Source organism: Phycodurus eques, chromosome 5 (assembly GCF_024500275.1).
Source record: "Phycodurus eques isolate BA_2022a chromosome 5, UOR_Pequ_1.1, whole genome shotgun sequence".
In the NCBI taxonomy this organism is placed as follows: Eukaryota; Metazoa; Chordata; class Actinopteri; order Syngnathiformes; family Syngnathidae; genus Phycodurus; species Phycodurus eques.
Window position 1 is genome coordinate 26,923,747 of NC_084529.1, and position 19,337 is coordinate 26,943,083.

At 40.9% G+C, this 19,337-nt stretch overlaps 1 protein-coding gene across 1 annotated transcript in view; it reads right to left on the bottom strand.

Annotated features, from left to right (window-relative positions):
- The window catches only part of si:dkey-106n21.1 (solute carrier family 23 member 1), a 66,961-nt gene that overhangs the window by 23,074 nt on the left and 24,550 nt on the right, over positions 1 to 19,337 (bottom strand). The window contains exons 5-7 of the mRNA XM_061676479.1: positions 17,742 to 17,923; positions 9,802 to 9,919; positions 7,805 to 7,961 (exon numbers count right to left, since the gene is read on the bottom strand). Of these exons, the coding sequence (XP_061532463.1) occupies positions 7,805 to 7,961; positions 9,802 to 9,919; positions 17,742 to 17,923 (457 nt within the window). The remainder of the gene's footprint in view (positions 1 to 7,804; positions 7,962 to 9,801; positions 9,920 to 17,741; positions 17,924 to 19,337) is intronic.

The window sequence follows — 19,337 nt, forward strand, 5'->3', positions numbered from 1 at the left end:
ATATAATTTCTTGTGGTTTTCACTTTGGAAAAAATAAGATTATGATCATATGAAAGGAAGGGCCTTTTAAATTAGATTATATGTGAAATATGCACCCACATACACAAACACACACACAGTGTGTGTGTGAAGTGGTACAGAAAATGGATGGATATATATATGTATGTATATATATGCAATGAGGGGGAAGCACAAAACTTGTTTTGATCAATGTTGTTGTTATTTGCTTTTTCTACAAACAGAGAGTAAAAAATGAATGCAAATTTTTAATTCTTTAAAAATAAATCATGGATTTTATTTTAAGGCAATATCGCTTAGCCCTAGTCCAAGCAAGGCTAGTTTGTGTGGTGCGAAAACATTTAATCGGTCCCTGCTTTCACATTACATCAGCGCAGTGAACATGGAAGTAGTCGAGCGACCGGAGTGTCGAGGGAAGCAGTTGACAAAGTCCAGAACCAGTCTAGAAGGTCATACATGAGGAACTCATTAAGCCTGAAACACAATGCAGGGACTGAGTGCTATTGGACAGGATTGGAGGGCCTGAGTTATATAAGTGCAATAGGACAATAGGTCAAAAATGTTGTAAGGAAGTTTGCACAGTCTACGCTGCCTGGTGCTAAGATGATGTGAGAAATGTTGCCATGTGTCCAGATGTTTGTATAAAACATCAAATGGTGCTGCTTTTATGTGGCAGATGTTGTTTACTGCCCGCCTCCGAGGATCTTCCTCATGGCTTTTTGCCACTGGATATCATTTATTCACAATTAGTCAGCAAGAAAGCAAGAAAAGTCAGGGAGATCTGCATTTGATACTCGTAGTTAAGGGCTCTTCTGAGGAACCCGCAGGGGGAACACGTGAAGAGAAGACAATATTTTTGTCAAGGGCTCATTTATACTGTATTTTCTGTTTGCAGCAATGTTGTTAATGTAAGCACTGCACATCAGCTAGCAATGGTGAATTACATCAAATTGAATACACCTGTAGTGCAGTGAATTCTACACATAGGAATAATATTGTTGGTACGTACACCTCTGCTATTGAAAGAATGACCCACAATTGCCTCTGGTCTCTCTAATTTTTCATCCATTTTACTCTCGTGGCCACATCCGGGGAGGTTGGCTACAGTCCCGTGGACCCTAAACATCTGAATATGTGCAACTGTAGTCACAGGAACATCACGTTCTATCAGTGCTGTTCACCTGCACGATGTTCTACAGGGCCAATGGGCTTTTTTTGTAACACAGCGGCCAGTGTCGGCAGCTGGGGCATTTCGACTAGGTGAGCACGCATTTAAGAGACCTAATTATTTCGGTCAGGCTCCGCGTGGGATTGACGCCAGGGAAAGCAGGGTGGTAAACTTGCAGAAAAAGGTTCTGATGGCTTTTGGCAGTGGTGGAAGACTTCAATGGCTGCCTAACATAAAGTACAGTAAGTACACAACTAAACAGAGTTATTTTCGAGATTTATATTGAGAAAATTAGAGTATATATTAATCGTACGTGGTTTTGCTGCTTCCAAAAGAAAGATTATAATTGCCTATATTAGTAATTGAGACTTTAAATACTGTATACTATCAGCGATGATCTTGCAACACTATCATTTCAGACTCACCTTACAACATCCCCTAAAAAAAAAAAAGTGGTTTAAAGATTGTTTGACTTTGACAAAAATCCAGAGGAAGTGTACGTCTACATGCACATGCAGCAGACTCTCCGTAACCTCCACGAACAACACAGGCTAAACTTACAACATACAAATAAGTTACTTCAAAATAGTTCCTTGACACCACGGCTACTTTCTTATTAGCCAGGTTTTGGCGCCATCTTGTGACATCTTAGAGCATTACGGAAAGAGCACCAAAAATAACAAATAGGTGAGTTTAAAGTGAACTGAAATGACAAATAGATTTAATTTTGCAACTACTGACCTCTACTACTGAAATACAGTGGTTTATATTTATAAATTATTCCTATGTTTAAAACAAATATTTTGTTTAGACCATAATTTGATACGTCGCTGCCATGTTTTAGCGTGTGCAAAGCATTCTGGGAATGATGACGTAGAATGGCTGTTTTGTCAAATTGTTACGTTGCTGCTCTCTGCGGAGTTAAGCTAGCCACTTGCGAGCGACTTTTATCATCAGCGAAAAGAGTTAAAAATGCCAAACTGCGCTGCTTTGAGATGCAATTTCCAGTCATGACAGAATCCAAAAAAAAGGAGGTAAGCATTCATAGCTTTCCCAAAGAGAAACAGTGGGAGGATGCAGTCGGAAGAGTTGAGCTGCCGAAAGATTCGAGGTTGTTCGAAGCCTTTGATCGCCCCCAGCTCATGAGAAAGCTCACCGGTGTGTCTGGGTATAAACGACGGCTTAAATCCAATGCAGTGCCGACTATCTTTCCTCACAAGGAGCCTAAACGGCTGCGTGTGACAACAGAAAGCCGAGCAAAAAGACGCGAAAGACGGGAGGCGCTGGCCGGCATACCTTGATCAGCCCACTTTCAGCAGCAGCAGTTGTCAACAAACCATCGCCACCGGACACTGAGTTAGCAGTGGAAAAATAGTAAAATAGGTATGCATATAACTTCACTCTCAGTTATTACTGAATGCATTTATAACATCGGTCAAAACGAACAGGTACCCATGGGCAGCGGCAGAAATGAAACTCTTTACAGCAGATAGTCTCTTTCTCAGTCGGCATTGGCAAGCAGTCGCTATAAATACACCACTGAATAGGACCAACTCGAGTTTCTTCCCTCCCGTCATCTTCATCCTCATTTCTTGTTTCTTCCTCTCTCTCTCTCTCCTCATTTCCCTGATCACACTCTGGCTTGAACTGAAATGGCTGAACAGCGTTCATCGCTGCCAGGGACTGATACTGTGGCTACTGCGAAAAAGTCCGGGCATCCGGCAAATCCCCATTTGAGGTCACTAGCCCGAATGCACTGTGACGATAAAACAATGGCGGCCTATGTTGAAATTGCGTTTTGTAAAAATACGAGCGAATGAGGCGCCCTCCGGGTTCCTTAACCCTCTAGTTCCTGCGGAAAGCCCAATACTCCAAACCTCATGAATAGTTCACATGCAATAATATTGTACACATCAAAACAGTTCAAGGTTTTATTGCAATGCTTCAGGATAGACAATGTTTTTTGTCATCGTATTCTCCGCCAGTATACACAAATCATTAGATCTGCCAACCCTTGAGCAACCAACAAAACTGACCATGAGAAAAACATGGAGAAGGCAAATCCAATCCAGCAACTTTCAGAGACTAACCTTGTGACTTGTTGATACTCATTGCAAAACAAATTGATATTGGAAACTGAAGCCTTCTGAATTGAACTGGTAAATCATTATACAATGGTATTCGGGGTCGAACTGCTGTCTCACCTTTAAAAGGACCTGCGATTATAATAGCTTCAAGCACGTTCTATATACTTGAAGTTCAAAGTTTATGTGTCCGTTTTCAAAGAACTTTCTAGAGCAAAAACGTTTTCTTGCACGTTTTTGCACCTTCTGCCATGTTTTTGTACATTTTGCACGTTCCTGCACATTTTGCAATAAGCCTCCATCTATAGACTTAAAGCTCAGACTTTGTGTCTCCGTTTTCAGGAAGCTTTCTGGAGCGGGGACGTTTTCTTGCACGTTTTTTAGCGTTCCTGCATGTTTTTGCACATTCCGCCACTTTTTTGCACGTTCCTGCACGTTTTGCAAAAAGCCTCCACTTATACTACATGTTTCTGCATGTTTTTACATGTCCTTGATCGCATGTACTAGTAAGAATTACCTGTCATGATATGATATGATATTATTAGTTTGGTATTTAAAGAGGACGTTGAAACCTTGGAGTCGTGGAGGAACATGCAAAACGTGCGGGAATGTGCCGGAGCGTGCGGGAACGTGCAGGAGCGTTTCGGGGCGTGCGGGATTGCAGTTCTTTGAAAACGGACATACAAACTTTGAGCTTTAAGTATATAGATATAAATATGGAAATGATTGTTTTGTTACTCAAGTCAAAATCAATCATATATACCAAACATGTCATTGCTACCAGAGTTCACTTTAACAGAGAGTAGACAAAAAGGCTCAGGGCGTATTTGTAACAGAATGAACAAGTGATTTCTGATGGCAAAGCTAATGCACTCCAAATGGGGTCTTAATGAGCGTCAGCTTTGCCACAGTTGTCGTACAAGCTGTCTTCATTCATCATCGAGATAAAGAAGTACTTCCATGCAACAAGTTCTTTGGATTCTTGCAAGGACAGCACTGTGTTATTGTGACATGTTTAGATCAGTATGTGGGGGTTGAAAAATGACAAACCAATCTGCAGATATGCAGCTCTAAACTTCAATTTACTGACTCAACTCAACGCTATTTATAGAGTGCAAAAAGCAACACTAGCTGAAACAAAGGGCCGGACAAAAATCACCTATAAATCAAACTTATCTAACAGAAATAATAATCATTATGATACATGAATAAAATATTCCTTTTTAAATAAAAATGTTAAATTCTAATCTTTGAAAACATGCAAACAATTCCCTCTCACTTTACTTCACTTTCGTGCTGGCTCCTGTCTCTCACGTTTTTGACTCAGTGCTACATCTCTCTGCCTCTCTCTCTCTCTCTCTCTCTCTGTCTCTCATTATTTAAATACTAACAGTATATTGCAAACGAGTCCTCATCTTTAGTTGAGCACTTACTGTCGTTACCATTAGCAGCTGATCAGCTATTAACACTGTTAGAATAAATGTACATTTGTTATCCCATATTTACTCTTATAATATTTTCAAAGCATGCATTTAGCAGTATAATGTTGATTGTATCATAAAAGTTGACGTCTGTGAAGAGGACTGTGCCCTCATCAAAAGATAGCGGCTGGAACATTTTGCGGTCGAAGGTTGAAGCAATCAGCGCCGATGAAGAACACATCTGCACAATGAGTCATATATGTGATTGTTTTACGTTGCTGCTGTGTGTGCCCTTATCTCAAGATAAGCAGCAACGTCTGTGTAACTAGGAACCGCCCTGAGAAAATAAAACGAGAGGGATCGGCAGAGTGTGCTCAGAGCGGTAGGAGATTGTAACTGCGAACAACTCTAACCGTTCTCCTCACGAGTATACCAACCATCTCTTGTCTTCCTTCCTTGTTTATTGTTTATGAAATGTTCTAGGTTGTTTGAACCTGACAAACACCCACCACTTAATAGCGACCCAGACCTTTCTCTGCATCATCTTGAGGAGTTTACCACTACCACCCAACCCCACAAGCTAGCCTGTCAGATCTCGACTGCAATCTTCCATTATGCTACTCTCTGTCGTCAAATCAGCTCGCTATCAGGCATTGGTGAGCGCTACTCTTTCACGAACATCCTTCGAAAAAACCCAACATTTGAATTACCCCCATGAGCATTGTTATGCATCCTCGGGTCCCTTAAAATAAGCTCCAGAAACCAGAGCTTTTATTACCACTATACCATGTGAAACACTATCACGTCAAAGCCAAAAGGTACGTAGAGCTGCATCGAGTTTTGTTGGATGCACAGATTGGCGACAGCTAAGCGTTAGCTTCTGATAAGTGGCACATTGCTCATTGATGACACAGTGTGAGGGATGTGTCTGCTGCTTGCGCCACACACACAGATCCACAGCCTGATCAACAAGTGTAATTCACTGGCTGGGTGTAGTGTTGCTTTCAAAAGGGAAAATAGAATCCCTAATATCTCACTATATAGCCACTTTACCCCAAGACATCATGGTAATGAAATCCATACTCACCACTGGCCCAGCAGTATTTCTGGTGCATAAGACAGGATGAATTAAAAAAAAAAAAAAAAAAAAGGATGTGTGAAGAGTACAATCATTCTTGATCCTTGGGGGATTTTGAAGAAGGCAACAGAGACATGTTATTAAGACATCTGAGAGCTCTTTTAAATTGTGGGGAAAAAATCCATAGTCTGCTTGGTGTCCGCGGACCACCTGTGTGAATTATCATCTACCGTTTGTAACAGCACAACTTGTCTGATTTTACATTTACAATCATCTCCTACAAAGGATTTCCAGTAACCTGTGTTGCTCGTTGTCATTATGTCAGGGTAATTGGTATGTATTTAATGTTTACACTTATAGACTCCAGGTACTCCGGTGAGACACGGTGCTATAGGAAGGCTGACTCCCGGGCACACTTGAAAAGAGACTTCCTCTTTGAAATGAGCAGAGGAAAAACAGACAACACCACAGGCGATGCAAATCCATTCAAATGTGTTGCTCAGAAATATGTGCCATTTATTGCCCCCTCCCAAAAGACCAGAGGGATTGTGTGTGCGTTCCATGTTAAAATGTCAAAGGCGTGCCTCCTAAACACCGTGCTCCAGTACTTACAAGTTAAGATGGCTTTTACAGTATGTGCTTAAACCATATTTTGGTGTTAACACTTTGTTTAGCAGCTCTTTCATTGCTCCATTACAAGCCCCCCCTACATTCACACAAGCCTAATACTGTGTGTAATTAAGTCAATTGGAATGGGAATCTTGAAGCAATGGAGGCAAAATTAAGTACCCTACTTGCACTGACAGGGAAACAGGAACATTCAGACATATTCTCCCATCCAAGTAGAAATAATCTTTGGGGGGAAAAAAATAATTATTGAGTCACTGATCATTAAGAATTCAGTGGATTGTGGGAAGGTGACACAGTGGACGACTGGTTAGAGCATCTGCCTCACAGTTCTGAGGAACGGGGTTCAATCCCCGGCCCCGCCTGTGTGGAGTTTGCATGTTCTCACCGTGGCTGTGTGGGTTTTCTCCGGGCACTCCGGTTTCCTCCCACATCCCCAAAACATGTGTGGTAGGTTAATTGAAGACTCTAAATTGCCCGTAGGTGTGAATGTGAGTGTGAATGGTTGTTTGTTTATATGTGCCCTGCGATTGGCTGGCAACCAGTTCAGAGTGTACCCCGACTCCTGCCCGATGATAGCTGGGATAGGCTCCAGCCCTCCCGCGACCCTTTTGAGGATAAGCGGCTCAGATAATGGATGGATGGATGGATGGATCGTGGGAAATTTGTTGCGTCTTGTGGCAGTATGGAGACGAAATCGAGTACACTATTTGTATTGAAATTTAAACTGGAATCCAGAAGATTTGGACAGCTTTTTCATTTTTGTAATAGCATTTTATTGATAATAAAAATATAAATACATTTTAAAAAATATTGTCCACTGTTGAATCGAATCACTTGAATCAATCCCATCTTGTAGTGATGGAGGCAATTGAAGTGCTTTATTTGCACTTGGAAGAACATTCAGACAGCTTCTGCCATCCCATTAAATATATTTGTTCAAATTTGATTCATTGTAAAACATTTCAGTGAATTGTGTGCAATTGAAGCAATGAGGAGGAGGCAAAATAGACTGCACTACTCGCACTGAGATAGAAACAGGAGTCCAGCACGTTCAGAAAGTTTTTCCCATCCAAATAAAAATAATACTTGAAACCCCAACCCTGACTTGAAGCCCTAATTTGGAACCGTTACCTTGGATTTAAACCCTAATTTGGAACCCTAACTACTTGAAACCTAAATTTGAAACCCTAACTTTGGATTGAAAACCTAACCATGCCTTGAAACCCTCACTTTAGCTTCAAAATGGAGTGCACTACACTGTTGGCGACCTCATTTTTTTTTTTAATAGCCCGAACATGGTTATGGCCACCCAATTTAAAACATATGACAGCAAATGTTAGTGTGAGTCTGTATGGTGCTCAGTCAACATGCTAATGCTTTGAAGTAGTCGTTTTCGGGGGATTACCTGGATAGGGAATGTGGAACCAGGGCGAGTTGGCGACGGCGTCCAAGTTGATGTCGGTCCTCGCCAAGAAGCCGTACTTGTCCGACTTGGATGGCAGCACGTCGAAAACGGTCAAAAGGAAACAGACCAGCCAGCCGCCGCACATTCCGAACAAGGCCTGGAGTTTGGCAAGCAGAAATTCTGCATCAGGGAAATTACGACGTGCGCAGCGCTTGAACACGGCTATCAGATGCAGGCTGCCCGAAACCAGAGAAAATTCCCTTGAAATATTTTATTTGGACAACCTGGATTTGGTCTTCTGACGTTATCAGGATATGTTGCTCTATGTGTAGGATTATACGGGGCAGATAATGCGCAGGGTTCAGGTTACACGAAGCTTCAAGGTCGGCCAGTTAAGGTTTTTTAAAACCTTAAAAGCTACTTTCATCTAAGTTGAGGGTGCTCTTACATCAAGCATTTGTTTGCTTGCTTGGTGTTTTTTTTTTTTCTCTGGGGTTAATGAAACAACCAGTGAAAACTTTAATCCACATTAAGACTTAATGCAAGTGTGATTTATTGTACTGGTGTCATCGTATGATGTCTGCTGCAGATCAGTAAAACAGAGGCTTTAAACCGTGACGTTTGCTTAAAACCTTTGTGTGAAACCCTAACCCTGGCTTGGAACCTTAATTTGAAGGCCTCACCTTGGTTTGAAAGATTAATTCGAAACCCTAACCCAGGTCTGAAACCCTAATTTGAAAAACTAACCTTACCTTCAAACCTTAAATTTAAACCTCACCTTGAATCTCAAATTTCTGTTTAAACCCCTAACCCTGGCTTGAAATCGTAATTTGTAACCTTAGCCTTTCCCTCAAACCCTAATTCGAAACCCTCACCTTGACTTAAACCCCTTACTTACAACCATAACCTTTGTGCTAAACTAACCCAGATTGGAAGCCTAATTTGAAAACCCTAACCCTGTTTTAGAACCCTAATTTGAAACCCTAAAGCAGGCCTGAAATTGTAATTTGAGTTACTAATCGTTGCTCACTAATCAGTTGAAACCCTCACCTTGGCTTAAAACCCCAAATTTGAACCCCTAAACATTGTTTGAAACTCTAAAGCAAGTTTGAAACATTAATCATTCTTTCAACCAAATCATACAAAACCCTCTTCTCGACTTGAAACCGTAACCAGAGTTTGAAACACTAACCCATGCTTGAAAGTTGAATCCCTTAACCATGGCATGAAGCCTTAATTTAAACTCCTAACCCTGGCTTGGGACCCCAATTTCAAACACTGCCCTTGTATTTGAACCTTGATGCAAAATCTAAACCAGGCTTGAAACCCTAACCCTTGTTTCAAACAATAATCATCGTTTAAAACACCAATTTGGACTTAACTGCAAGCGCTCCAACCAAATTTTGCCAGAATATTGAACATTTATTTAAATCAGTGGCAGTTGTAGACCAAATTCACTGGGGCTGGGGCCAGAGGTTTTGTCAGAGGGGCACAGTTTTAAACTGATTTAACTCGAAGGCCTAAAGCGGAGAACGTATCCTTTTTAAGAGACCCTGTAAAATCAGTCAGGCGGAGTGATGTTTCGTAACAAGGACAGGGTTGGGCGTTGGCTTCTCTTTCAAGTGCTTCTTTCAAAAAAAGCTAATTCCATCACACCAGGACGCCCTGTATCGTTTGTGTATCTAACGTTAAAGCGCCCACTGAAAGATGAGAATTCGTATTGATTCTTTCGCATGCAACGCCAGGAACGGAAGTGACTCAGAGTGCTCTTGGGTAACGCTCTGCCACTCAGCTTGACACATCATGCCAATGAAGAAACACAGCTACTGCAGCCCAGTACATTCCAGAAAGTCACGCTTGGCATGCTCCAGGAGTCAGGCCAGCATCACAGGTGCGAGTGTGTATGCGGTTACTCAACAGTCATATAAAAGCATAATAGTTTGCATGGCAGACCGGCTGAGGGCAAAGGAGTTCAAGCGAGGAAGCTGGTGACTCACCGAGAAGAGCTTGAAGAGAGGGTAGTGGAACACTGTCCACTTCTTGTCCTTGTAGGCAATCAGCGGCACGTCCACTCTGCTCAGGTACTGCGAGAACAGCAGGATGAGGCACACAGTGCTGTGGATGCATGATACACAACAGTGCCATTTTACACATTTTACTTTATTTGAGACTCAAACCTAGTTTGAGACACTAACCCAGGCTTGAAAGCCTCATTTTAAATCCTAATGTGAAACCCTAACTCTGCCTTGAAATCGTAATTTCATACACTAACCTTGGCTTCAAGTCTTAATTTGAAACCAAAACCCAGACTTGAAACTCTAATTGAAATTAATATACCCTCAAACAATTGTTGTAAACACTAACCTGGGCTTCAGCCCATAGGACCTAATTTAAAACCCGAAACCTGAATTGAAAATTGGAAACCTAACCCAAGCTTGAAACTCTATTCTAACATATAACCCTAGGCCAATCTTGAAACATAATTAGAAATACTCACCTTGGCTTCAAATCTTGATTTGAAACCCCAACCCTGACCTCAGGCCCTTAATTCAAACCCTAACCCAGACTTGAAAAATGATCTGAAATCTCACCAAAGCTGGAAACCTCAATTTGACACCCAAACCCTGGCTTCAGACTTCTACTTTGAAACCCTAACTTAAAACCCAATTTTAAACCTGACCCAAGCTTAAAACCGTAATCTAATTTAAAACCATACCCCAGTCTTGAAACCATAATTTGACTTGACAAACCTTGACTTCAAAACTTAATTTGAAACGCTAACCTGGCCTTGCATCATTCCCAAAAAGACTCATGGCTGTATTAGCTCAAAAGGGTGCTTCTACTAAATACTGGGGGTCTGAATACTTATGGTTGTGCGATATTTCAGTTTTTCTTTTTAATAAATCTGCAAAAATGTCAACAATTCTGTTTTTTTTTTTTTTTTTTTTTTTTTTTTTTTGTTAATATGGGGTGCTGTGTGTACATTAATGTGGGAAAAAAAACTTAAATGAAATTAACAATATAAAAAAGAGTGAAACATTTAAGGGGGTCTAAATACGTTCCATACCCCCTGTACTGATGAAACAATACACTTGTTAAATAGGTCTGGCTATAACCGCATTTTCGCAGAGAGTAACCAACTGTGAACAACAAAATAACAGGCCGATTAATACGTGTTTTGAGATGTAAATATAAAACAATACACATCCACACAGGACGCCACGTCCGAAACGAAAATGAATTAGTACGTCACCGCACACGTCACTTCAGAACGTGGCCAGGTTAAACGTATATTATTATTATTTTTATATATTTGCAATATAAGATAAGATAACCTTTATTAGTCACACAATGGGGAAATCTCATCATTTCAGCAGCAATTGTAGATATAGGAAATATAAAAAGCATGCAACAGTAATTATGGTACATTTCTTCCTCTTACGCGTACTTCTTGTATGCATACAAGAAGTACATTGCACAAAATAGACACCAAAAACTATTGTCCATACATAAACTATCCAAATCAGTCTATCAGCAATGTTATTTGTTTGTTTTCAAAATAGAGTGCTGAGCTTTAGTATTGACGTTTGAGATCTGATTAACCTGCTTTAGTAGACTTGCGTTTTTGTTGTTGTTGTTTGTTAGCAGGGTTGAAAACAGAATTGGCCGAAGTGAACTTATCCATATATTTATTTACAGATATTTTTGATGATGGAATGTGGAAATCTCATACTGGTACCTTGATTCAAGCTGCAACTGCATCCACTACTATAAGGTTGATGTAATAAAAACATTAAAATGTCTTGAAGCCATAATTTATTCATGATTTTGATTATGACTGTCGCACGGAAATGTTCTTGACAAAATTTTGAAAATATGGAAATTCTGACAAATTGGGACAAATTGTTCTGGAAGGGAATGTTTATAGGTCAGCAGCTCTGTGTATGTACATATGTTGTGGGGTTGTGAAACTACTTTGATTCAATAATTTCAATACCTGTATTCCAATATGATATGTGATATTTAATGTCACAAATTTAAATAAAATATGTTACATTTTCGCTGCTCACTGAGGGTGCATTCGGAAATCCAATCTGACGCTCTATTCTACTCCGAGAGTGCGCACATTCCAACAACGCACTGAGTTTCCGAACAGTCCGGAATTTAGCAGCGCACGCTTGCATTTCTGAACAAACCCTGAGAATCGTGATGGCCTCACGAGTGACGCCATATTGATATGCGTTATTATATCTTATCTGTTGCTACCGCGTACGTTTGACAGCATCGGATAAAGACGGCAGATTTATCTCGTAGCGCCACGTCACATAACACATTTCCCAAGTGAAAAAATGAAGCGTAAAAGAAGGGCAAGTTACTCTGCTGCTTTTAAGAAGAAAGTGATCACTGTTGCCCTCAGAAGGGAACCTTACCGTATCATCGAGCATCTTTTTTCTTTGCTAATATGAGAACCCGAGTAGAAATACAGGGTGAGGAAGTGACACGGACATCAGCGCATACACACAAAGCATGCTTTCAGTCCATTCAGTGAACACGGCCACAGTATTTGAGAGCGAAAATAACGGCTTGAGTCCAACTGAGTCCAATAAAGGCATTTCTTCCTGTGGGAAAAACTTTTTCAGAACGCTGTGACACTTCCTTGCGGTGTGATGTATCACATGTAAATGAATGTGTTGACAAGCAGCTCATCTGCAGATGTTAAAGAGCAGGACCGCAATTCTCCCCCGGCTTAGGTGGAAATGTATTCCTGGGAATACATTTTGTCGTGACGCAAAAAAAATAAAAAGGGCCTTTACGTGCCTGAAGACAGTCGCAACCCTCCCTTGTACCCCCCTACCCGCCCTTGAGGACTTGCACGCTGCCAGAACTAAGACGAGAGCGTGCAAAATCCTCTCGGACCCTCCACATCCTGGTCACCAGCTCTTCAAGCTCCTTCCCTCAGGTAGGCGCTACCGATCAATGCAAACTAGAACTAGCAGACATTCCAACAGCTTCTTCCCTCTTGCGATCAACTTCTTAAACACCTAACCATTACAACATGCTGGCAATTTTTTGACTTGAGTTTGTTGTCACATTTCTGTCGGGCCAATTATATATTACTCGTGCACTCACTGTAGTAGTCTCGCCATGCCGCACTATTTGCATATCTGTTGTTGACCAATACTGGCCACTCATGCCAGAGTAGCATCTGCTCCATTTGCACACTGATTGAGGAGTATCTGGAACATTTGCACAATCAACATTGTCACTGATTATCGCACTACTACTCACTTTAAACTGCATACACTACTTGAAGTATCGGCGCCCTTTGCACAATGGTCATTGCACCGGACTATTGCAATATTAGTCATTCGAACTGCTCTAAATGCTAGAGGACTGTGCATCTTTTGCACAATTGTCAAAAAATAAATAAATGTACCGGCATTACCACATAGCTAGCAACCCTTTATTGCTCAGTGACTGTTTTTCTCAATGTCTTTATGTCTCAAAAGTGTTCTTTGCCAATTGACTGCCTGTTGTCGTACTAGAGCGGCTCCAACTACCGGAGACAAATTCCTTGTGTGTTTTTTGGACATACTTGGCAAATAAAGATGATTCTGATTCTGATTCTGATCGTTGGCCGTGGGGACAACGGCAGGCCGATCTTGAATTATGCAAGTCAATCATTCATTAAAGAAAGCAGGCCTCCATTATTCAAAGCAACAATATAATAACCGATCAAACTTGTGAAGAATGCTACATGAAAGAGAAGGAGTGGGAGAAGTTAATGCCAACCATGTGTGCCGGGCGCGATGCTGCTATAATTCCTCATTATGAGACAGCAAAACAAGCTAATAACATCCTCATTGACGCAAGACATCATGCATTGTCTCCATCTCTAAATACTACAGTCAAATCATCCGTGCCGGCTGCCCCTTCGAGACAGGCAATTACATTGTTCTATACACCACAAATTAACATTGTTCATGCCAGGGAATTGTTCAAAACATCAGTCCAACCTGGCAAGCGTCAATGCTGAAAATTTATTTGTATCTTCTTGAACATTAACCTAAATCAACAACTGCAAGAATTCCTACATACAACTGGAATTTGTGACCATGTACGAATCATAAAGTTGGACGAGAGAGAAAATTATTTGTCTTTGGCAATTATAAAACCATGCACGATGGGTGAACTGAACACTGTAACCTGTCTTTAATGTTTGCAAAAACCCAAAGATTAGGCTCAGTCAAGACTCGAAATGGTCTTTGATGATTACAAAAATGCATACGTTGGGTTCATCGAAGACTAAATTGTTTGATGATTACAAAAACACATACGTTTGAATCATCATAGATACTAAATTGTCTGATATTTACCAAGTAGATTACATTAATTGAAGACTAAATTGTCTAGGATGTTTACAAAAACGGTTTATCGGAGACCCAAAGCGTTACATATTTTTTAAAATGTATATATTTATATGAATTTAAATAATTTTATAACTATTTTTTTGGTTATTATTTGAGACTATAAAATGTATTTGACGTGTACAAAAATGCTTATTTCGGGGACAAAATTGTCTTCTATGTTTATACGACCATGTACGTTAGATTGATAAAAAGAAGACTCCTTTTTGGTACATACGTTAGGTATAGATATGTGCCAATATCAGATTGTGACGGTATCATAACCTTGAGCAGAAATATTGCGGTTTCACGGTACCATGGCATAGCAACTATAGGTCTAAAATGTATTTTTTTGAAATGTTTGGGTAAATAAAAATAACGTTTTTTCTGTTGAACATTCTCCATATGTACATTACTTAACGTAAAAATAAATTGAACATTTAAAATGTTCTACATAAAATCTAAATACAACAGCAGATTTTCTCAGAAAATAAATAGCTACTTCTCTGCTCTTCTCTGGTTTGTGAAGTAATGTCAGAGCGGAAACGAGCTGATGTTAGCCATGCTAGTTAGCCATGTTATCTGCCTTGGTAGCAAGTCTATCGTGTTTATTTCACCAATTGTAGACACACTAACTCTGGTAGCTGGTTGCTAGCATTCATTTCAAGACAGCATGATATTATTAATGTTACCTTATATTTGTTGAAGAGATGGGTGTTGCTCTTGTAAACATGATATTTTACCAGCACCGGGAGGGGTGGGGGTCATGTCACTTTGCCTGTACTGGTGACTCCAGAAAAAGAAAACAAACAAAAAAAACGCCCCCCCGCCCCCCCAAAAAAAAGATCATACCGCTCATGGAACGTTTTAGCAGTTTTGAGACTGTGACTTTTTTTAAACTGAGCTATACCTTGAAACCAGTAACCGGTCCATGCCTAGTTAGATTTATTTAAATGTGTCTTAAGATTTTTACAAAACCACATACAGACCCTTTCCAAAAAGTTAGAATATCATGGAAAAGTTTATTTATTTCCATAATTCCATTCAAAAAGTTAAACTTTCATAGGCCCCTCCCCATACTGCCAGACGCACCAAAACCTGGTTTGATGGCTATGCCATCACAGTGCTTGACTGGCCACCCAACTCGCCCGATCTAAACCCTACTGAGAATATATGGGGTATTAGCAAGAGGAAAATGAGGGGCACCAGACCCAAAAACAAAGACCTGACAGCAAGCATCAAGGAAATCTGGGCTTCCATAACTCTCAGTCAATGCCACAGGCGGATTGCCACAATGCCACGGCGCATCAAGACAGTGATTAAAGCAAAGGGATTCACAACCAAGTACTGGAGATTAACATATCGTTTTGAAAGTACATATTTTGACTGATTTAATGTGACCCTAATTTCTTTCTTTTTTTCTGCAAAAACTGAAAAGTACATGGTGATTTCTTCACAGTATTCTAATTTTTTTGAATTCCTGATTTCGTAGGTTTTATGAGCTGGAAACCCAAATTATGTAAAAATAAACAAATACATTCATGAAATTGTTTCAATTGTGGGCCCTGAATCTACAATCTATGAAAGTACTTTTTGAATGGAATTATGGAAATAACTAAACTTTTTGATGATATTCAAATTTTTTTGGAAAGGGTCTGTATGTTAGGTTCATTGAAAATTGTCTTTGATGTTTAACAAACAGGCACGGTGGACGGCTGGTTAGAGCGTCTGCCTCACAGTTCTGAGGACCGGGGTTCAAATCCCGGCCCCGCCTGTGTGGAGTTTGCATGTTCTCCCGTGCCTGCGTGGGTTTTCTCCGGGCACTCCGGTTTCCTCCCACATCCCAAAAACATGCATGGTAGGTTAATTGGTGACTCTAAATTGCCCGTAGGTGTGAATGTAAGTGCGAATGGTTGTTTGTTTGTATGTGCCCTGCGATTGCCTGACAACCAGTTCAGGGTGTACCCCTCCTCCTGCCCGATGACAGCTGGGATGGGCTCCAGCACGCCCGCGACCCTAGTGAGGAGAAGCGGCTCAGAAAATGGATGGATGGATGTTTAACAAACACAATCTTGTTAGATTAATCGAAAATTAAACTGTCTTGTGTTTACAAAACCATGTACGTTCGGTTCATTAAACTCCTGTCTTTGATGTTTAAAAACTCATGTTTGCTTAAAAACTGTTAAACGGTAAATGTTTTAGGTCCATCAAAAATTGTCTTTGAGTTTTACAATGTAAGCATTGGGTTTATAGAAGACTTTTAATCATCTTTGAAGTTTAACAAAACCACGCACATTAGGCTTGTTGAAAATCGCTTTTGATGTTTTCAAAAACATACATTTTGGTGAATTGAAGACCATCTTTCCTATTGACAAAAACATTTACGTACATCAAGAAGCAAGGAATAGACTTCAGCATAAAATTGTTCCCGGTGTTTTGTAAGCTCAACGTGTGTGTCTTGACCGTGCACACGACTTGGCTACTTTGCGCCTCTCTGGTGGATACTGGCTAAGAGTCTCTCAGTGCAAATGCAGAAGTTGCTCACTTCGAGCTGGAAATTACGTTAGGTGAAGAAAAGTGCTTCATGTTAAGCGTCTGCAGCTGTCGCATCCAGACCCTCTGTGACAAAACCACTTGTGCTGACAAATCCCACTTAATAACTTAAGCTTTTCAGCACCAAAGTCACAGAGAAAAGAAAAACCACCATCAAAACGCATGGGGGCACGGGGATGAAGATGTAACGTTCGCGCAGTCGTGGCATAAACCTTTCATCTGCAACACAGATTCTCCACAGATGGACAGGGCCTCTTCACCGAAAGCAGACCCGAGGCCTCGTTCAGGGTCTCCACTTTGAATAGGGGGCTGCTGATAATAATGAAATATGCTGCTGTAAAAGATGAGACTCCGCAGCGCATCCTTGATGTGTTTCCCGTGTCTCAGGACACGAGTCATCTCTCACGGACGACCACATGCAAAGTAATGACTGAAAATGTCTGTGTCGAGTCTTTGTCATCCAGGTAATGGTAAATTCACAAAAGTTGAATTGAGGCAACTGGACTTCTTGTTTGTTGATGTTTCACCTTTTATCCAAAACGCTTCTTCAGTTGTAACATTTTAAGTTTGAGGTCCCCCTATTTATGTCTCTCCTCTCTATGTGGGAGTGTGCCCTGGATGTGGTCACAATAGGGTTCTTGCTTGCTGTTGCCCTTTAAAAACAAATGTCCAAATTCTGTATAATAAGGACCCTGGTTTGAAAGAGTTGTGAAAGAAGCCATTTTCAGTATGTCAAACTAGAAAGGTCCTCTCTGAACAGAGGATGAGGTTTGCGCCACCTATTTTCTGCTTGCAACAATGTCCTGACATCTCTCCCCCAAATAATGTCTCATTCCACAGGAAGAGTGGCCACTAACAAACTGTTTTGCCACAAGGCAGGTGACTGACCGGTTGGTATGCAGGACGGCTATCAAACTTCATTGCCTTCATCGTGAGCATTAGAATGTTTTCATCAGTTATTAGCTGTGCAGACTCACAGAGCAGCGATCCCCCAGTGACCGCCCGACTTCTTGCCGGCCTCTGCGAACAGTGAGAGGCCGATGAGGTTGATTGTCGGCGCGATGGCCAGTGGTCCGATGTATCGGAGCACGAAGCCCACCAGGCCAGTCAAGCCCAGCATGATCTGGACCAGCGACGACACCAAGATGGCTCCCTGGATCTGTCAAGTGAGGGATGAAACGAGACACTTATCTTCAGTGAGTTGTGAGGTGATTCAATGCATTTACTATACGTTATAAGTTACGATACTTACTCCAATTATGCAATATGATACCCCTCAGACTAAAAGGCTGTATAGTGTACTCCAATTACCAGAGGGGGGACCAACTCGTTGCTTTGCCAGTCACAAGTAAGTCTCAACTCCTGAGCAAAGTCCTACACAGAGTTTTGAGTCCTTTCGAGTCATTTTAACGTCAAAGTGATCATATATTTTAATATAAATAATATTGATATATTTAATTCATATATTATATACGTATATAGGTGGAACGGTTGACATCTAGTTAGCACATCCGCCTCACAGTTCTGAGGACCGGGGTTCAAATCCCGGCCCCGCCTGTGTGGAGTTTGTATGTTCTCCCGTGCCAGGGTGGGTTTTCTCCGGCCACTCCGGTTTCCTTCCAAATCTCAAAACATGCATGGTAGGTTGATTGAAGACTCTAAATTGCCCGTAGGTGTGAATGTGTGCGCGAATGGTTGTTTGTTTATATGTGCCCTGCGATTGGCTGGCGACCAGTTCAGGGTGTACCCCGCCTCTCGCCCGAAGTTTGCTGGGATAGGCTCCAGCACGCCCGCGACTCTAGTGAGGATAAGCGGAACGGAAGATGAATGAATGAATGTGAAACTTATCACGTGAAAGCATGAAGCTTATCATGTTATAATAACATGAAACAATAACATGAAACATGAAATAATAACGTGAAATTTATCTCGTTATAACGTGATACTGAAGCTTTTTTATTTTTTCTGGTGTGGCAGCAATACGCTTCCGTAGTAAATACAGTACATTAAAAATAAAGACATACAAGACTGACTCTTAAGAACACTACACTGAGTAAACCAGACTGTAACGAACAGGAAGCCCTAACAGCGCACGCCCGGCCCGCAGTGTAACTATTTGCGTGATCGCTCACAAAAATAGCTGCAAATCTCACAAACTTGTCCATGCTAGCGGTGAAAATGTGTTCCTGTATTGCACAGGGGTCAAACTCATGGCCCGGTGGCCAGATCCGGCCCGCCGCATCATTTCATGTGGCCCGCAAAAGCTAATCCTATGTGTCGACGTCAAGTCTCTTGCTCAAATACCAAAACTGCAGATTGAGATATTGCAAACATTTCTTTTTTTTTTTTTTTTTTTTTTTTTTTTTTTAACCAATCGCCCTTTAAAATGAATTGAAAAAAGTATTACTGACAATGTATAAAATATTTTTTACTGACTTCTGATTTCAAAACTAGTTAGCTGTTAATTTGTTGTAACTATGCAATAATATTTGGGGATCATACATTTATATGGGTTCATAGTAAGGATGTTCAATACCACTTGTTTTCGGACTGATACCAGTACAAGTATTCAC